The 19,943-nt window shown below is 42.0% G+C and overlaps 1 protein-coding gene across 3 annotated transcripts; it reads right to left on the bottom strand.

The window, feature by feature from the left end:
• Window positions 1-3,252: 3,252 nt before the first annotated feature.
• Window positions 3,253-19,939, bottom strand: ARFRP1 (ADP ribosylation factor related protein 1). 3 transcript variants are annotated; one of them, XM_056549360.1, is made up of 8 exons: window positions 19,748-19,838; window positions 15,163-15,311; window positions 12,110-12,197; window positions 11,923-12,005; window positions 11,714-11,795; window positions 11,213-11,283; window positions 10,561-10,661; window positions 3,253-3,679 (listed from the first exon to the last, which is right to left on the bottom strand). In XM_056549360.1, exons 2-8 carry the CDS (start codon window positions 15,253-15,255, stop codon window positions 3,592-3,594), a joined length of 606 nt encoding a protein of 201 aa, XP_056405335.1. In that variant the 5' UTR covers window positions 15,256-15,311; window positions 19,748-19,838; the 3' UTR covers window positions 3,253-3,591. The 3 variants fall into 3 exon arrangements, with proteins under 3 accessions (XP_056405335.1, XP_056405334.1, XP_056405336.1); XM_056549359.1 differs by lacking the exon at window positions 19,748-19,838 and adding an exon at window positions 19,649-19,736 and having other exon boundaries at window positions 15,163-15,309; XM_056549361.1 differs by lacking the exon at window positions 3,253-3,679 and having other exon boundaries at window positions 10,557-10,661; window positions 15,163-15,309; window positions 19,749-19,939.
• Between the last annotated feature and the right edge of the window lie 4 nt (window positions 19,940-19,943).

Here is a 19,943-nt window from a genome sequence, read left to right as displayed (position 1 = left end):
TTTATATTTATTAAACACATCTATATATTTTTTCATACATCATTCTTATATTCGCCATATGGCAGCCCTTTACATACTAAAGTGTTATATATATAGTCTATGCGGATTTATGGCAGGCTGAGCTTTATTACAAGCGTTGTATTCACCTGTTTAATGAATATGTCGTCACCGGTCTCCTCCTCCACTTGCATGAAAATCATGTGATCTGTTCAGGATACGTGCAGGTATATAAGACTGCCATAAAGTATTAGTACCTTCCATGATTAAGACTTGCTAGCAGCTCGAAACGCATTGATGCGTTCTTCCTTGGTGTTTTATGTTATTTTTCATTTTTTGTACTACATGGATTTTTAACATGCTTGAATAAAGTTTCATCCTTTTAACTGGACTGGGAGCCAGATCACCTTCCTTCTTTGATCACTGTAAAGTTAGTGTAGTTCATAATATAGTGTCTGTACCTGTGTGTGATGGTTTTCTTACAATTCTTATGTGATTTTCACCCCAATATTTATTTTTGCCAGAATACAAAATTTCTGTTGTCTCAGATGTTTCCAAGGTTGCAATGTGGCCGAGACCTGACTCACTAGTCAGCTTATGACAGGGAGCCTGTCTGCTTCAATGGGTGGAGAGATCGCTTGGTGGGAGAGGGATCAATCTGCAACTAATGCAACAGCTGTAGGCACCCTGATTGAAAACCACAGGTCTTTTGAATGAATGCAGCTCATTTATGTTTCAATGGGTGGGGTGGCTGATGTGTGGGAGGGAGGAAAATGGAATTATGGGATTTGTAGGCAAAAAATAAAAACTCAAACAGGAAATACCAGTTCACAAAAAGCTAGCCACAGTATTATGGTAATCTCACAACATAGCCATTTAGCCCCAAGACAAGCGCAGATCCTTCCTAAGCATGTCCAATACTGTCTGCCAGGTACATACTAAAATCACCTTATGGTGGATAACCCCTTTAATGCAGGTCAATGTATGAACAAAATGTATGAACAAAAACAGATGACAAAGTTTATTGTGGCAGAAAGTTAGGGAAAGAGGTTGGTCTGTCTGAAGCCCTCTGTATGATTAAAGAAGTAGGGTTTGGTATTTGGAGAGATATTAGTAACTGTATTGGATTGTTTTCAATAGCAGCAATAAAAGAACAGCAGACAGAGAAGACATGACCGTGTGGGCATGCATCCTGTGCCCATGTACATGTGAATGTAACCTGCTACAGTCGAGCAGGTCAGCTGAATGTGTATGGAGGCTATTGGGCAGGCAAAATCTTTTATATTTTGTATCTGGTCCATTCAGAATGCACAGTCCTTCATTAAGTGCTTTTATCTGCTGACTTAACATGATGGTGCTGCCCCCTACAGGCAGCTAAGTTAGAGTTATCTAAAAATGTAATAATGCATCCACTGCATTTGTTCAATAAGTGCTTAGCAGCAGCAGAACTAGTACAACTACTGTCCAAAAGAAGAAAATAATCTATTACTCTGGCGAGTGTAGATTTAAAGAATGAATCCTTAGGTAAAACACAAAAACCACTATCTCCGAGTCAAAGTACTAAAGGACTTGTGTTATGGGAAAAAACATGGTTGCTTCTTCCTTAAAGGTGTACTCCGGCCCTAATACATCTTATCCCCTATCCAAAAGGAACATCACGCCCCCTTCCATAGACTTGAATTGAGGGGACGGGGCATCACACCACAGGGGGGGGGGGGGGGGCGGAGTTGTGACATCACGATACTCCAGGCCTGTGGCCGTCACGCTTCACACTCAGAGCCTCGAGCGCTGCGGAGAGCTCACAAAGGTGAGTGCGGCGGAGAGCTCACAAAGGTGAGTGCGGAATGACAGATTGTGGGGGTCCCCAGCGATCATACATCTTATCCCCTATCCTTTGGATAGGGGATGAGATGTATTATGGCTGGGGAGAACCCCTTTAAATAGCTTCACTCATGCAAGTGAATATGGCTAACCTGAGCTACCAGACAACCTGCAGATAAGGGTGGTGCTATTTTTGAAAGGAAAGCAGAAGTTTTTCCTGATGCCATACAATACATTTACCTTAACCAGTTGCCGTCTAAGGACGAGCTGGCTCGTCCTGAGACGGCAACCGTTGAACGGCGCGGGCTCCTGACTCGAGCCTGCGCCATACCGGCTGGACCCCAGCTGATTCCTGTAGCTGGGGGCCGGCGTTAATAGCCGACATTTGGCGATCCACTGCTGAGGTAGCTGGAGGGCTTACCTCTCCTTCCGTGCTGGCTGCTGCGCTGAGAATGATAAAGCCTGGCAGGACCAGAAGCGCAGTGCACAGGGACTAAAATCCCAAAAATAAAGTTAAATAAGAAGTTAAAAATAAATAAAAACCACCCATTAACCCTTTCTTATTAAACATTTTAAATCACCCCCCTTTTCCCAAATTCCATATAAAAATATGTAACGATAATAAAAATAAACATATGTGGTATCGCCGCGTGCGTAAATGTCCGAACTATAAAAATATATCGTATATTAAACTGCACATCCATGGCGTACGCGCAAAAAAGTGCAAGATAACGTATTTTTGGTCACTTTTTATATCATGAAAATATGAATAAGAGAGATCAAAAAGTCCGATCAATACAAAAATGGGACCACTAAAAACTTCAGATCACGGCGCAAAAAAAATTAGCCCTCATACCGCCCCGTAGGCGGAAAAATAAAAAAAAGTTCTAGGGGTCAGAAGATGACAATTTTAAACGTATACATTTTCCTGCATGTAGTTATGATTTTTTCCAGAATTAAGAAAAAATCAAACCTATATAATTAGGGTATCATTTTAATCATACGGACTGACAGAATAAAGAGAAGTTGTAATTTTTACAGAAAATTTGACTGTGTAGAAACAGAGGCCCCCAAAAGTAAAAAATTTTAGTTTTTTCTTCAATATTGTCGCACAAAGATTTTTGGGTAAAATGACTGATGTCAGTACAAAGTAGAATTGGTGGTGCAAAAAATAAGCCATCATTTGGATTTTTAGGTGCAAAATTGAAAGGGTTATGATTTTTAAATAGGTAATAGGTAATTAGGTAAGGAGGAAAAAAAGAAAGTGCAAAAACGGAAAAACGCTCGGTCCTTAAGGGGTTAATCTTTCCCCAAGAAAAGTGATCTTCACCATTGGCAGTCTACCATCTGCTTTGAAAGGTACACAGGACATGAAGGTTAATAATAGCTGCAGTGCAAGCACGTGTATGCACTGAAGGAATACAGAAGGGCAAATACATAATAATGATGTTTAATACAACTGCTTCCCCTAGTGGCAGACGGACATGGATGTTACCCTAGTGGCAGCCACTAGTACACAGCAACTTCCTCTTTGGTCACATGCAGCCATAACAAAGGCGCAATTCTAGAGAGACTGTCACTGTACAGATTACATCACCCGAAGTGCAGAGGAGTTCATAGGAAGGAAGGACATAAATAGCGCTCTATATAAATTATCTACACATCTGGAGGAGTATATATACATTCCAGTCTGCTGGATGGGTGTTCACAGCTCTGCGCCTCATTATCATCATCATCATCATCTCCCATCACTTTCTGCTGCTAGAAGCATCTCTATGTGATGTCCTTCTGTCTTGGGGGGCGATGGATGTTTCTCACAACGCACTTCACCATCCACTCCACTCCTTCATTCACTCCCTTCCTGCAAGAGTAAAGATGGTCAAAACAGAAAATCCTTAAAGTGGTACAACGGTGTAAAACTTTTTTGTTAAAATGAACTGGTGCCAGAAAGTTAAACAGATTTGTAAATTACTTCTATTAAAAAAATCTTTATCCTTCCAGTACTTATTAGCAGCTGTATGCTACAGAGAAAATTCTTTGCTTTTTTAAATTCTTTTTGGTCTTTTTTGTCCTAGCAATGGGACTCCAACTGATAAGACACTTATCCTGTGGGTAGGTGACAAAGTGTAATCTTGGATAACTTTTTTCAATATTTAAGTAATCATTTTACAAATTAACCATACTCTTGAGTAATGCTGCATTTGTTCAACTTAAATGGGCACAACTCTATGTGATTCCTGAATATGTGGAAAGAAAAGAAAAAGAACAGCCCAGGGTGCTACCTGGTGCCGTTACCTCAAGCTGAAGTAGATAAAGAATGCAAATGTAGTGCTTACTTTATGATGTTGGGTTCAGGGCTTAAAGGGGTACTCTGGTGGAAAACAAATGTTTTCTGGTGCCAGAAAGTTTTTGAAATTACTTATATTTAAAAATCTTGAAGAAGTTCAATGCTAAGCAATTTATCTCATATTCGCAGGATAGGTCATAAATGTCTGATCGCGGGGGGTCCGACTGCTGGGACTCCACGCGATCTCCCATACGGGGCTCTGACTCGCCCCGCCGGAGCTGCTGTGTGCGAGACGTCTCGCACACAGCAAGTTAGCTGGTACACACATGCCCCCTCCATTCATCTCTATGGGAGAGGCAGAGACACAGGTACTCTCCATTTCTCCCAAAAAGATGAATGGAGGGGGCATGTTTGTGTGGCAGTGCATATCCAGGGCCCGTACATGAGATTGCAGGGGTGTCCCAGCAGTCGGACCCCTGTGATCAGACATTTATCCCCTATTCTGCAGATAGGGGATACATTGCTTAGCACTGGACTTCTTCTTTAAGCCTTCTAGTACTTATCAGCTGCTGTATTACAGAGAAAGTTATGTAGCTCTTTCCAGTCATACCACAGTGCTCTCTGCTGACACCTTTGTCCCTGTAAGGAACTGTCCAGAATAGGAGCAAATCCCCATAGCAAACCTATCCTACTCTGGACAGTTCCTGGCAGAGGTGTCAGCAGAGAACACTGTGGTCAGATGGGAAAGAATTACACAACTTTCCCTGGAGCATACAGCAGGTGATAAGTACTGGCAGGATTAAGATTTTTATATAGATGTAATTTGCAAATCTGTTTAACTTTCTGGCACTAGTTGATCTGAAAACACTTCTTCCACCGGAGTACTCCTTTAACACCTATCAGTACATGCAGTAGTAGATGTGTATGTGTTTTCTGGCGCTGCCTGCGACCCAGACCAGTCAAGAAGGACAGTCCTGCTTAAAGGCAAATTAATCAAAGAGGATCTGTTGGAAAAAAAAATGGACTTTCCATGAGCGCACACCGGACCAGTGCAGCAAATAACCACAGAAAGAATAAAATAATAAAAGGAAATCTTTATTATGGGACAATACGTTTCGAGAGACTAATTCTCTCTTCATCAGGAAGAAGAGGAATGGACCTGATGAAGAGTGAATTAATAAAGATATAAAAAAGATTGTTTTATTATTTTAATAGGATTCTGTGGTTCTTTGCGGCAACGGTCCAGTGTGCACCCATGACATTTTTTTTTTAACAGATCCTCCGTAATCCATTCGCTTTCTAGGTGATTCCCAACATATTTCTAAAACACTTCATTTACCAAAAATGTCTCCTTATCCCAGGAAAACAGCTCTAAAGTATTGGCCGCTAGTTGTCTTCCTTAACTGAAACCTGAGGTCCACTACATGACAGAGGGGGAATCCGTCTCTGGTAGCCGCTAGATTGGGACAAATTACAGGAAAAGGGGACTCGCTGTCCTTTGTGCAAATGCCAGTGTTCCTACTACTGTATACCTAACAACAGTATATCCCCTAGGGGTTAGATAGAACCTCATTGGTATATGTGTTACAAATAAAACAAAACTTTTAATGTGTAATCAAAATAAAATTATAAGGTGAGAACCACACGTTTAAAAACTCATCCCCAATTTCTGAAAAAATGTCACTCCCGGGTCACACATGGATTAATCCACCGAGGAATAATGGAAACAGAGTCTCATTCCTTATGCACTATATACTGAATCACTTTCACAATGTATTTAACCTCCTCTGGGATTTGTATCCCGCAATTTAAGGCACCACCACATAGGTTGGGTACTTCTGTTACTGAACCTATATTACATTCAAGTGATATTAGTTCACTCCACCTCTGTATTTTAAAACCACTTATGCATGTGGTAATTGAATAGAGGTACTCATATTGAATGTGGTGACTCTCGGTGGGTGATACAGATATTTGAGTATCGGTGTCCGTAGACCTGCTGTGCACCGCAGGCACGGACTGGTATGTGGCTCACTAGCCTTTCAATACATGACCCTATGTGTGATCATATTGTATGCTAGACACAGTGAAGGCGCAATTTAAAACAAATAAGCGTCACACCCCGACATGTTTCGCCACTGGCGTGGCTTTATCAAGGAGATTGACTGACAGCAATGAATGTCAAAGCCAAATGAGCCATTTTATATGGTGCTGAAATTACCTCATTACTCAGCTAGCCACTGGGAACCTATAGCTCTTCCTGCCAATCCTCCTACTTCTCTTAAATATAACCCCACCAATCACTCCTCACCATACTCACGGATCTGATTATGGGCCAATGTATAAGATCTTACATCACGTCACCCGCTTATCCTGCGGCACCCCTAATTTCTTCTGAGTGGACCAATCTGTACCTTTCATTATGTAAACATCCACCCACGTCACTCTGTTTATGTCTCTTTAGGTAGCGCAACATCAGCTGTGGTCTCCGGTCCACAAGACCGCCCATGATCACGCGATTACATCCTCTTTATTGACGTGACCATGTTCTCCGCGTGCCGTAATGTCGGATGTGCTCCCGTATATGCGCATGCATCTGGTCGATCACTGCTGCGCAATCGCTCTTAAGTATCAATATCTCACTTCTATTAACTCATTCCTGACCGGAGTCTAAGATTGCTAGGCTCTTATCTAGCCTGCATATTTAGATATCATAGGCGGGTTAATCATATTTTGGATAAACTAGGCACTCAATCACAGGAATGAAAATAATATATGTGATATATATAGCCAGCTGTCACGCCCCCTCCCATAGGCTTGCATTGAGGGGGTGGAGCGTGAGGTCACTCGGGGCGGAGCCGTGATGTCACAATGCTCCGGCCCCGTGATCGACAGTAATCAAACCTGGAGAGAACATGCTCCGGGGACTGATTTTAATGGGGTGCGGCATTTCGGATCACGGGGGTCCCCAGCTATCAGGCATCTTATCCCCTATCCTTTGGATAGGGGATAAGATGTCTAAGCACCAGAGTACCCCTTTAACCTCTTCAGGACACAGGGCGTATGGATACGCCCTGCATTCCGAGTCCTTAAGGACCGAGGGCGTATCCATACGCCCGTGGGAAATCCGGTCCCCACCGCTAGCCGGTTGGGGACCGGAGCCGGATGCCTGCTGAAATCATTCAGCAGGCACCCTGGCACATCGCCCAGGGGGGTCCTGAGACCCCCCCATGTCGGCGATCGGAGAAAATCGCATGTCAATTCAGACATGCGATTTTCTCCAATTCCGGGCTGATCGGGTCTCTGGTGAACCGATCACCCGGAAAATAGGGCTGATCGGAGTTGTCAGCAACACCCCCGATCAGCCTAAAGGATTGGAGTGAGATCGCAAAGCTGCGATCTACTCCTATCCCCTGCCATTACTCAGAACGGAGTTCTGACCAATGGCAGCGCAGGACAGCCTGCAGGATCCTGATCAGGTAGGGAATCGACAGTGGGGGGGGGGGGGGGGGCAGAATTGAAAGTGAAAGTAAATCGATCTTTACTGTGGCAACTACTAGGGGGGCCAAACTGCAACTCCCAGCATGCCCAGACAGCCAAAGGCTGTCTGGGCATGCTGGGAGTTGTAGTTTTGCAACATCTGGAGGGTCACAGTTTGGAGACCACTGTTACAGTGGTGCCCAAACAGTAGCCCTCCAGATGTTGCCAAACTACAACTCTCAGCATGCCTCGACTGCCCAGGCATGCTGGGAGTTGTAGTTCTGTAACATCTGTCCCTTCAGATTTAGCAATTTTCATGACATTTTTGAAAATTGCTGCTCTACTTTGAAGCCCTCTAATTTTTTCAAAAAGCAAAAGTATGTCCATTTTATGATGCCAACATAAAGTGGACATATTGTGTTTGTGAAGAAAAATTTAATTTATTTGGAATATCCATTTTCCTTACAAGCAGAGAGCTTCAAAGTTAGAAAAATGCAAAATTTTCATGAAATTTTGGGATTTTTCACCAAAAAAAGGATGCAATTAACGCCGAAAATTTACCACCAAAATAAAGTAGAATATGTCACAAAAAACAATCTCAGAATAAGAATATTCGGTAAAAGCGTTTTCGCGTTATTAATTTGTAAAGTGACAGTGGTCAGAATTGCGAAAAAGGGCTCAGTCCTTAAGGTGAAAAAGGGCTGCGTCCTTAAGGGGTTAAATTGAGGGATACAAATCCCAGAGGAGGTTAAATACATTGTGAAAGTGATTCAGTATATAGTGCATAAGGAATGAGACTCTGTTTCCATTATTCCTCGGTGGATTAATTCATGTGTGACCCAGGAGTGACATTTTTCAGAAATTCAGAGTGACACAATTGGGGATGTGTTTTTAAAACGTGTGGTTCTCACCTTTTAATTTTATTTTGAATACACATTAAAAGTTTTGTTTTATTTGTAACACATGTGCCAAAGAGGTTCTATCTAACCAATAGGGGTTATACTGTTGTTAGGTTCCTATACTTCTACATGTGTAATTTGGCCATTTATAGTAGTTTGGCCTACTACTGTATAAACAGTGCTGCAGTAAAATGACCCTCTGCCCTTAGACTGTCATCATCGCAGCATCAATTCAGAGCTTAACCCCTTCCTTTAGGTGTTGCTGCTTTTTCTTTCATTTCTGTTTACACAGCACCTTGCAAACCCAGTACATCAGTAACCCCTTCATTTAACATGCCAGCTAGACCTGAGCATCTATCCCTGCCCATTTTACCAATATGTTCAGATCCTGACGTTATCAAAACGTTTGTCATGTCAAAAGATTATTGAAGCGACAGGTAAACCTTAACCATAATCTTGAGTAATGTTGCATCTCTTCACAATAAGCAAGCTTATATTTTATACTCCATTCACACGCAGAGCTGCACAATTTTAGGCAATGACACAGCAGAGCAGTAGTACATTATGATGTCCTACAGCCTAAGGTTAATACAAGTCCAGCAATGTTGTAAATGCAGCTTTAGATGTGACTGGAGCATAGTGCTGGGCGGTATACCGATATGAACCGGATACCGTTTTTTTTTTTCTCCCACGGTATGGATTTTTGCCCATACCGCTATACCGGTGAGGCCCCTCCTCCCCAACCTCCGGATGAATTGTAGAGCCCAGCGCGGCTAATCCATTTACTGTGTCCCCGCGAGCACGATCAATCCCCACCGCTAGCGGGGTCCCTGTGCCCACTAGCGGTGTCAAATGTCAGGCGGTAATACCGTGATACCGCGATAATAAAAAAAAAAATACTGTGATATTAATTTTAGGCCATATCGCCCAGCACTACTGAAGCATAAAACGAAATGCAACTTTTCACAATTAAACCATGGCCTTGTGTATTGCTGCATTTACTCATCTTGAGTTATATACTTCATTCACATCCAGAGCTTTATCTTTTCAGACTGCAATAAAGCAGCAATAATAAATAAAGTGTAATGTCATGCACTCTGAGGGCTAATACAAGCATAGAAATGTTATCAGGTTGTTCGTATACATTTTGATCAAAAGGTACAAGACCACTCGCCACGTCGAGGCAACCTATTAACAGTGGGTCCCTAACATAAAATGGCGTAGCACTGGGGGGCAACCACCACCGCCGCAACACCAGTGCTATACAGGGCCCTTTCATTTCCTGCCAGCCTCCCACATGTTAAGTGAGCTTTTACACCTTGTTCACACTGGTGTGGTGCTGTGCTGCGTCCATTGCTGCCGCAGCGCCGTGTCTGTGGGGAGGTGCAGCCCAGAGAATGGTTTGAGTGGCATTGGGGCCGCTCTGCCAGTGGGTCGCTCCCCCCCCCGTGGGCACTGGTGTCGCGGCGGTGGTGGTCGCCGCCCAGTGCTACGTCATTTTATGCTAGGGACGTTAGGGACTTACGTTAGGGACCCTTGACGTGTCAGTGGGCTTGTACCTTTTGATCAAAATGTATACTAACAACCTGTTCGTTTTTGAGTTTATGCTGGGAAGCAATTAGATCAAAATACAAAATTGTGGATGTGCGGCCATGTCTATTTTCTCTACCTGGATTCACATTGTGTATTCTTATCTACTCCTTTTTTATAGAACTTTTATACAAGCTGCTCTGGATGTGACTGGAGCATAAAAATGATGCAACCTTTATTCATCTTGATATTTATTTACATCCTATCTTAAACTCCACGCACATCGAGAGCTGCATCTTTTTCAGACAACGAACTAGCAGAGCAGCCTTGAAATGTGATTTAATGTTTTATACAAACTTATCAGTTTTATGAATGCTCTTTAGGATGTGACTGGAGTATTAAACATGATGTACTTTAAGCTGTAAATTCTGTTATTATTTATCAAATAAGATTTAACCTGTAGCAATAACATAGAGAATTGTAACTTTTCTGGCATGAATGACAAAATCATCAGGATAATTTAGACAGCTCTCTCCATATCCTTACCCAGAGAGAGCAGAACAGGCCTGGGTCAAGCAGTCCCTCTTGCCAATCTTATTTATGCAATCACTGAAGGCAGTTTTGATGTCAGGAATGGATAGACAGCCCTAGAGAGGATAGAACCATCAAATATGTTAGTACCTGCCCATCATGATAGATCTCACACTGTAAGGATATTCATAAAAACATATGCTAAGTAATACAACGTAACTACAAATGACACAACAGGTTAGGTTATAGCACCTTCTAGTGCCACACACAAGTAATGACACTTTAAATGCCAGCTTCAGGAGGGTGCCATACAGCCTTCATAGAGAAACAAAGTAAAAAAATAAAAAAAGCATGCTATAGACAGTGTTCCCAAACCTGTAACTCTCCAGCCGATGCAAAACTACAACTCCAAGCATGCTCTGACAACTTTCAGCTGACAGGGTATGCTGGAAGATGTAGTTTTGCAACAGCTAGGCCAGTGTTTCCCAACTAGGGTGCCTCCAGATGTTGCAAAACCACAACTTCCAGCATGCCTGGACAGCCTTTGGCTGTCCAGGCATGCTGGGAGTTGTAGTTTTGCAACACCTGGAGGCACCCTGGTTGGGAAACACTGAGCTAGGCAATGTGAGCATTTGTTAGAAGAGATTTCCCCCTTCCCCTACATCACCTCCACATCTTGTTTATTTGCCAAGACCAGGATGGGCACACCTTCCAGCGCTTCACTGCTGATCATCTTCTCTGCAAAACAGGAATGAATGTACACAATTAACCCTCAACAACGCACACTACAGTGTTATCACAGCAGGTGAAGTAGACATTATTTCTAGAGATGAGCGAACTTACAGTAAATTCGATTCGTCACGAACTTCTCGGCTCGGCAGCTGATGACTTTTCCTGCGTAAATTAGTTCAGCTTTCAGGTGCTCCCGTGGGCTGGAAAAGGTGGATATATTCCTAGGAAAGAGTCTCCTAGGACTGTATCCACCTTTTCCAGCCCACCAGAGCACCTGAAAGCTGAACTCATTTATGCAGGAAAAGTCATCAACTGCCGAGTCGAGAAGTTCGTGACGAATCGAATTTACTGTAAGTTCGCTCATCTCTAATTATTTCCTTTCTGCAGAGCTCTATAGTACAGACCATTCCAGGTATCACATTTTCTATTGACTTACCAAAAGCACGTTTGGACTCGGAGAGGCGCGTCTCATCGGTGGAATCAATGACATATATCACTCCGTGGGACTCTGCATAATACTGAAGACAAAGGAAAGAAAGTAAGTGTAAGAGGAATGTTACAGTCAAGCACCTGGTGGTGGAACCACTTGTAGTTCTACAGTCTTGTTCAGGTCTGAAAGTAAGTGCAGTGCTGTTAACCTCTCACCTTATCCCATAAAGACTGAAGCTCCTCTTGTCCCCCAAGGTCCCAGAACATCAGACGGACCTTCCCCACATCAATGGTTCCAACTATAGGTGAGAAGACAGAAGTATGGGTGCAGGATAGTAATATTGCTTGCCCTATGAATGACATCTTTTGACTCATCCCTTGCCTATATGTCCATTCTACTCACTGTTCAGACCCACAGTCGTTGTGATCTTATTGAGGCTCATCCCCTTGTAGTTGCGGCAGAATCGGATTTTGGTCTGTTCTAGAAATGTCTAAAGAAAAAATGTCAAATGTGAACAAAGCAGACAGCAGGTGAAATACGTATTATACACATCACCATTTTTCTCACTAAATATATCTCCAAAGGTGCTATTGACCTGAACTTTTTAGCAGATGTTACGGCAAATACGCCAGCAGACGGTTTTTAAAATTCTCCACCAGATCCGGCTGCCGTTTACCCAAAACATGGTGTGAATGTACCCTAAGCTCAGAAATTAAGTTACAGTCATGGCCGTAAATGTTGGCACCCCTGAAACTTTTCAAGAAAATGAAGTATTTCTCACAGAAAAGGATTGCAGTAACACATGTTTTATGTTTTGCTATACACATGTTTATTCCCTTTGTGTGTATTGGAACTAAACCAAAAAACTGAAGAAAAAAAAGCAAATTAGACATAATGTCACACCAAACTCCAAAAATGGTCCGGACAAAATTATTGGCACCCCTTCAAAATTGTGGAAAAATAAGATTGTTTCAGGCATGTGATGCTCCTTTAAAATCACCTTGGGAAAAAAAAAAAATCACAGCTGAAAGCAGATAAAAAGGAGAGTTCACTTAGTCTTTGCATTGTGTGTCTGCGTGTGCCACGCTAAGCATGGACAACAGAAAGAGGAGAAGAGAACTGTCTGAGGACTTGAGAACCAAAATTGTGGGAAAATATCAACAATCTCAAGGTTACAAGTCCATCTCCAGAGATCTAGATTTGCCTTTGTCCTCAGTGCGCAACATTATCAAGAAGTTTGCAACCCATGGCACTGTAGCTAATCTCCCTGGGCGTGGACGGAAGAGAAAAATTTATGAAAAGGTGTCAACGCAGGATAGTCCAGATGGTGGATAAGCAGCCCCAGACAAGTTACAAAAATATTCAAGCTTTCCTGCAGGCTAAGGGAGCATCAGTGCGATCTATCTGTTGAAATTTAAATGAAATGAAACGCTATGGCAGGAGACCCAGGAGGACCCCACTGCTGACACAGAGACATAAAAAAGCAAGACTACATTTTGCCAAAATGAACTTGAGTAAACCAAAATCCTTCTGGGAAAACGTCTTGTGGACAGATGAGACCAAGATAGAGCTTTTTGGTAAAGCACATCATTCTACTGTTTACCGAAAACGGAATGAGGCCTACAAAGAAAAGAACACAGTACCCACAGTGAAATATGGTGGAGGTTCAATGATATTTTAGGGTTGTTTTGCTGCCTCTGGCACTGGGTGCCTTTGATGTGTGCAAGGTATCATTAAATCTGAGGATTACCCACGGATTTTGGGTACAGCCCAGTGTCAGAAAGCTGGGTTTGCATCAGATATCTTGGGTCTTCCAGCAGGACAATGACCCCAAACATACGTCAAAAAGCACCCAGAAATGGATGGTAACAAAGCGCTGGAGAGTTCTGAAGTGGCAGCAATGAGTCCAGATCTAAATCCCATTGAACACCTGTGGAGGGATCTTAAAATTGCTGTTGGGAAAAGGCGCCTTCCAATAAGAGACCTGGAGCTGCAAAGGAAGGGTGGTCCAACATTCCTGCTGAGAGGTGTAAGAAGCTTATTGATGGTTATAGGAAGCCACTGATTTCAGTTATTTTTTTTTTCAAAAGGGTGTGCCACCCAATATTAAGTTAAGGGTGCAAATAATTTTGTCCAGACCATTTTTGGAGTTCCGTGTGACTTTGTCCAATATGCGTTTTTCCTCCCTATTTTCGTTTAGTTCAAATACACACAAAGGGAATAAACATGTGTATAGCAAAACATGTGTTACTGCACTCCTTTTCTGTGAGAAATACTTCATTTTCTTGAAAAATTTCAGAGGTGCCAACATGTACGGCCATGACTGTATGTGTTATTGAACACACTTACTGATATTTAATACTTTGTACAAAACCCTTAGTTGGTAGTCATTTGAAGTGACATTGCTTCTCATAATATGGGGTGTATTATGGCATCCAAATAGTTCCATTTTGTTCAAATCTGACCACACAATATTCTCTCAGTATTTCACTGGCTTTTCTAAATGTTGTGCAGCAAACCTTAAATGAGCTTCACCATGCTTATTTATTCTGCAATGGAATCTTGTGTGGTACGCGTGCATACAGGCTATGGTGAGTGAATTACTTACGGTTTTCTTTGAGACAACAGTAGCTGGTAATTCCAGGTCTTTTTGAAGCTCTCCACGATTGTCCTTGGCTCTTAGACAGCTCTTCTGATGATCCTTTTTACTCCTCAGGAATCTATGAGCATCACCTGGTCCCGGTAAATTTATGGTAAAGTGATTGTCTTTCCACTTCCGTATTATGGCCCCAACAGTGCTTCAGCTGTTGTCTTGGCTTTTCATGCCTTTTTGCACGTCCTTTTCTTCATGTGTTCAATACTTTTTTCCTGTGTCATTTCACATTATTACACATAACTTAATTTCTGAGCTTATTTGTTTGGCTTCCTTTGTATGTATGTGAGGAGAAAGGTGACGTTTTCTATATTTATATTACCCATTGTACCTCATGTTGTGACACTGTCACCTCTAATATACTCACAAACAGACGATAATACCAGCCAAGAGATACCATCTGACCATGCCTTGTACTACAACCCATAATAGATCTGTAGATCCATACTAGATGTTAACTGGTGCTACCACCCTGGATACAGTATTTCAACCATTATTGCACTGGTGTCATCCTCCCCAAATACATCCAGTGACCAAGCCTGGCAATATCACCACTAACATATGCTACAGGACAATAGGTACTGCGGCCCTGAACATGCCAACTAACCCAGCATGATGTTGCCAGCCCTATTATATATAGAAAAGACAATTAACCTTGTATTCACACAATCAGCCCTAATAAACCCAACACACAAATGGCACTGCTATGTTATACACCTGCTGACCCATTTTGGCATGGTCACCATTTTGCACACTGCTTAAAACCCACCATTATTCCTAGCATACACTTTAAAGAACTCACCGTCTTGCCGGCATTGTCCAGTCCCAGGATCAGGATACAGTACTCGTCCTTCTGGAACATGTACTTATAAAGCCCAGACAGCAGTGTATACATGGTGGTGACCTGAAGGGGGCAGTACGCTGTGTTAACACAACAAGTTGTGACTGCCTAATTACAAAGAAATTAAAAAATTAAGCAACTTCAAACATAGCGAGTTATAGGAGACATATTTACAGATGTATACAAATAAATCTTGTTACATAATGAGAGCAGCTGAATTTCCCATGTGATCAGAGGCTCAGATGACTGCTTTGTCATACCCATACTTTACACTGCAGCTCTGTTCAGGTAAAAGGGTACTACATTTATTTATTTTTAATCAACTGGTGCCCAAAAGTTAAAGGGGTACGCCGGTGAAATACTTTTTTTTTTTTTTTTTTTTAAATCAACTGGTGCGAGAAAGTTAAACAGAATTGTAAATTACTTCTATTAAAAAATCTTAATCCTTCCTGTACTCATTAGCTGCTGAATACTACAGTGGAAATTATTTTCCGTTTGAAACACAGCTGTCTGCTGACATCATGAGCACAGTGCTCTCTGCTGACATCTCAGTCCATTTTAGGAACTGTCCAGAGTAAAAGGAAATCCCCATAGCAAACATATGCTGTTCTGGACAGTTCCTAAAATGGACAGATGTCAGTAAGAAGAAACTTACAAATCTGTTTAACTTTTTGGCACCAGTTGATTAAAAAAAATAAAATTAAAATAAAAAGTTTTTCACTGGAATACCCCTTTAAACAGATTTGTAAATTACTTCTATTAAAAAATCTTAATCCTTCCAGTACTTATTAGCTGCTGAATACTACAGAGGAAATTAATTTCTTTTTGGAACACAGAGCTCTCTGCTGAATCACGAGCACAGTGCTCTCTGCTGACATCTCTGTCCATAGTAGGAGAAAATCCCCATAGCAAACATATGCTGCTCTGGACAGTTCCCAAAATGGACAGAGATGTCAGCAGAGAGCACTGTGGTCATGATGTAAGCAGAGAGCTCTGTGTTCCAAAAAGAAAAGAATTTCCTCTGTAGTATTCAGCAGCTAAAAAGTACTGGAAAGATTAATATTTTTAATAGAAGTAATTTACAAATCTGTAAGAAGAAAAAAGATACCATAAGCCTCAAGACTAATACCATAAAATGGTAAATGATGAATGAATATATTAAATAGGACTGTGCTTCACTTTAAAGATGAGAAAAAATGTATTATAAAATAATTTAGCAAGATAAGTATCATTAGTAACAACCTCCTTACACAGGGCCCTTGTGGGGAGGTGATATAAGATATATAGAATAATAAAAAGAGTAAAATCTTAATAAACTGCTATATAATGTGATCTTCCGCTAGTCCGACATTTAATGCACCGGCATGGTTCGCTTCTCATACTATATAAATTACTGTCCGTGTCCGTATGTGATGTACAGTTCAGATTATGGTAAAGGACACCATTTATAGTTACCAGTAGAGATGAGCGAACTTACAGTAAATTCGATTCGTCACGAACTTCTCGACTCGGCAGTTGATGACTTATCCTGCATAAATTAGTTCAGCTTTCAGGTGCTCCCGTGGGCTGGAAAAGGTGGATACAGTCCTAGGAGACTCTTTCCTAGGACTGTATCCACCTTTTTCCAGCCCACGGGAGACCCTGAAAGCTGAACTAATTTATGCAGGATAAGTCATCAACTGCCGAGCCGAGAAGTTCGTGACGAATCAAATTTACTGTAAGTTCGCTCATCTCTACTGGTAACTATAAATGGTGTCCTTTACCATAATCTGAACTGTACAACACATACGGACACGGACTGTAATATATATAGTATGAGAAGCGAACCATGCCGGTGCATTAAATGTCGGACTAGCGGAAGATCACATTATATAGCAGTTTATTAAGATTTTACTCTTTTTATTATTCTATATATCTTATATCACCTCCCCACAAGGGCCCTGTGTAAGGAGGTTGTTACTAATGATACTTATCTTGCTAAATTCTTTTATAATACATTTTTTCTCATCTTTAAAGTGAAGCACAGTCCTATTTAATACATTCATTCATCCTGTACCATTTTATGCTATTAGTCTAGAGCAGTGATCCCCAAACTGTGGCCCTCCAGATGTTGCAAAACTACAATTCCCAGCATGCCTGGACAGCCGTTGGCTGTCCAGGCATGCTGGGAGTTGTAGTTTTGCAACATCTGGAGGGCCACAGTTTGAGGACCACTGGACTAGAGGCTTATGGTATCTTTTTTCTTCTTATAGTTATTCGCAATTTGTACTTTTTTAGGGGTAAGTACTTCCCATCTAGCCTTGACTAATTTATCTGTGAGCTGCACAATACCGATTTTTCTCTTAATTTACAAATCTGTTTAACTTTCTGGCACCAGTTGATTTAAAATAAAATGTTTTCCCCCGGAGTACCCCTTTAATGCTCAGCTAAGATCAGTGACTACAGAGTAGCTGCATTTTCTATTTCTATTGGTTCGGGCTGTATACATCAGCTCAGCAGGAGATCAAAACATAGGGAATTGTTTTACTTTACAGCCAGGAAAGAACCATAATAAATAAGAAACAAAACAGATCAGGGGTATTGATGTGTATAGACTGAAGGGGATGAGCGGATAAAAATACATGTGGCCCAAACCCCACTGAACCTCCAACCCTTAAAAAAATGCACCCCGCCATACTCGCATACTTGCCTATAGCAACCAATCAGAATGCTTACCTCATTAAAAAATATAGTCTCTGAAAAATGAAAGAAGCAATCTGACTGGTTGCTGGGTAACTGCACCACTCTTCTACACAGGTTTTGATAAATCTCCTCCTATATGCATGTATACACAGGGGGGAGATATATCAAGACCTGTGCAAAGGAAAAGTTGCCCATAGCAACCAATCAGATCGCTTCTTTCATTTTGCAGAGGCCTTGTTAAAAATGAAAGAAGCGATCTGATTGGTTGCTATGGGCAACTTTTCCTCTGGACAGGTTTTGATAAATCTCCCTAACTGATCCTACACATTCCCCATGACCAGACCCTGTTGTGTCCATCTCTATTCTCTGGATTATACTCAGGTAGCCCCCCAACCCCTATAGACCTCATCAAAACACTGACCCCTATCAATGGTACCAAAAACACCAATCCGTATAGACGGTACAAACACAGACCCTTATCGACAGCATCAAAATACAGACTGTACCAAAACACTGACCCCTTTAGATGGTACCAAAGACACCAATCAGTATAGATGGTACAAACACAGACCCTTATCGACAGCATCAAAACATAGACTGTACCAAAACACTGACCCCTTTGGGTGGTACCAAACACTAACCCCAAATAATGACTGTACCAAAACACAGACCCCCTGTCGACGGCCCCAAAACACAGACCACCTGTCGACGGCCCCAAAACACAGACCCCCTGTCGACGGCCCCAAAACAGACTCCCATAGACAGCATAGAAATACAGGTTCACAGATTGTCCACTTGTGGGACACCAAGAGTACCAGAAAAATGTAATGTATCACAGGGGGGTACACGTTAATAAAATATAGCTTTTAATGGATACTTTAAAACATAAAACCCACAACACACTTGGTGTAAGGACACCCTTAAATAAGGGCACTGAGGACTAGTGCCCTGTCACAGGGATTGACAGACTGTTAGGGTGATGTATGTCTGTATCAGGGTTGTTGGGAGAGTAGGGCCAGGACAGGTAAAAAGTCCCTAGTTGACCCTATTGGGGAGATGTAGTGAGGTCTACCCCTACTCCCACAGGGACTGTCGGGGCACTCGCCCTAAAAAGAGACCTCACTACATCTCCCCAATAGGGTCAACTAGGGACTTTTTACCTGTCCTGGCCCTACTCTCCCAACAACCCTGATACAGACATACATCACCCTAACAGTCTGTCAATCCCTGTGACAGGGCACTAGTCCTCAGTGCCCTTATTTAAGGGTGTCCTTACACCAAGTGTGTTGTGGGTTTTTTGTTTTAAAGTATCTATTAAAAGCTATATTTTATTAACGTGTACCCCCCTGTGATACAGCATAAAAATACAGACTCTATGGATAGCACCAAAACACAGACCCCTATAGACGGTATCAAAACACAGACCCCTATAGACGGTATCAAAACACAGACCCCTATAGACGGTATCAAAACACAGACCCCTATAGACGGTATCAAAACACAGACCCCTATAGACGGTATCAAAACACAGAACCCCTAAAGATTGTACCAAAAACACCAACCTCCTATAGATTATCAAAGTACTGACCCCTAAAGATTGTACCAAAACACCAACCTCCTATAGATTATCAAAATACTACCAAAACAGACTTTCCTCACAGACTGTACCAAAACACTGCCCCCCCCCCAAAAAAAAAGTGCCATCCAGTCATGACAGCTGTCCTCCCCTCCCCCGCTGACATACTCACACAAAACCACTTATTACCTTTTCTGTATTATCAAATACAAAACAGGAAAAACAGATGTCCCCTCCCTTTTGCAGCAGCAGAATATCCCCTCACCCCGGAATCCCCACCAAATCTCACCTCCTCCTCCTCCCCATCAACCCACTCAGGGCTCAGTCAGCTAACAACAACTTCCGCCGCCACCCCGCAAGGCATCCTGGTATACCGGACGCGTCTGTCAAAACACGGCGGCCATCTTGTGTGTGGCAAACAACTTCCAGAACAACTAACGGCCTGTTAATTAATTTTCCTTTTAATGTTTCAGAACCAAAAGCA

The sequence above is a fragment of the Hyla sarda genome, chromosome 12 (genome assembly GCF_029499605.1).
Source record: "Hyla sarda isolate aHylSar1 chromosome 12, aHylSar1.hap1, whole genome shotgun sequence".
In the NCBI taxonomy this organism is placed as follows: domain Eukaryota; kingdom Metazoa; phylum Chordata; class Amphibia; order Anura; family Hylidae; genus Hyla; species Hyla sarda.
This window is presented reverse-complemented; position numbering and strand designations above follow the sequence as displayed.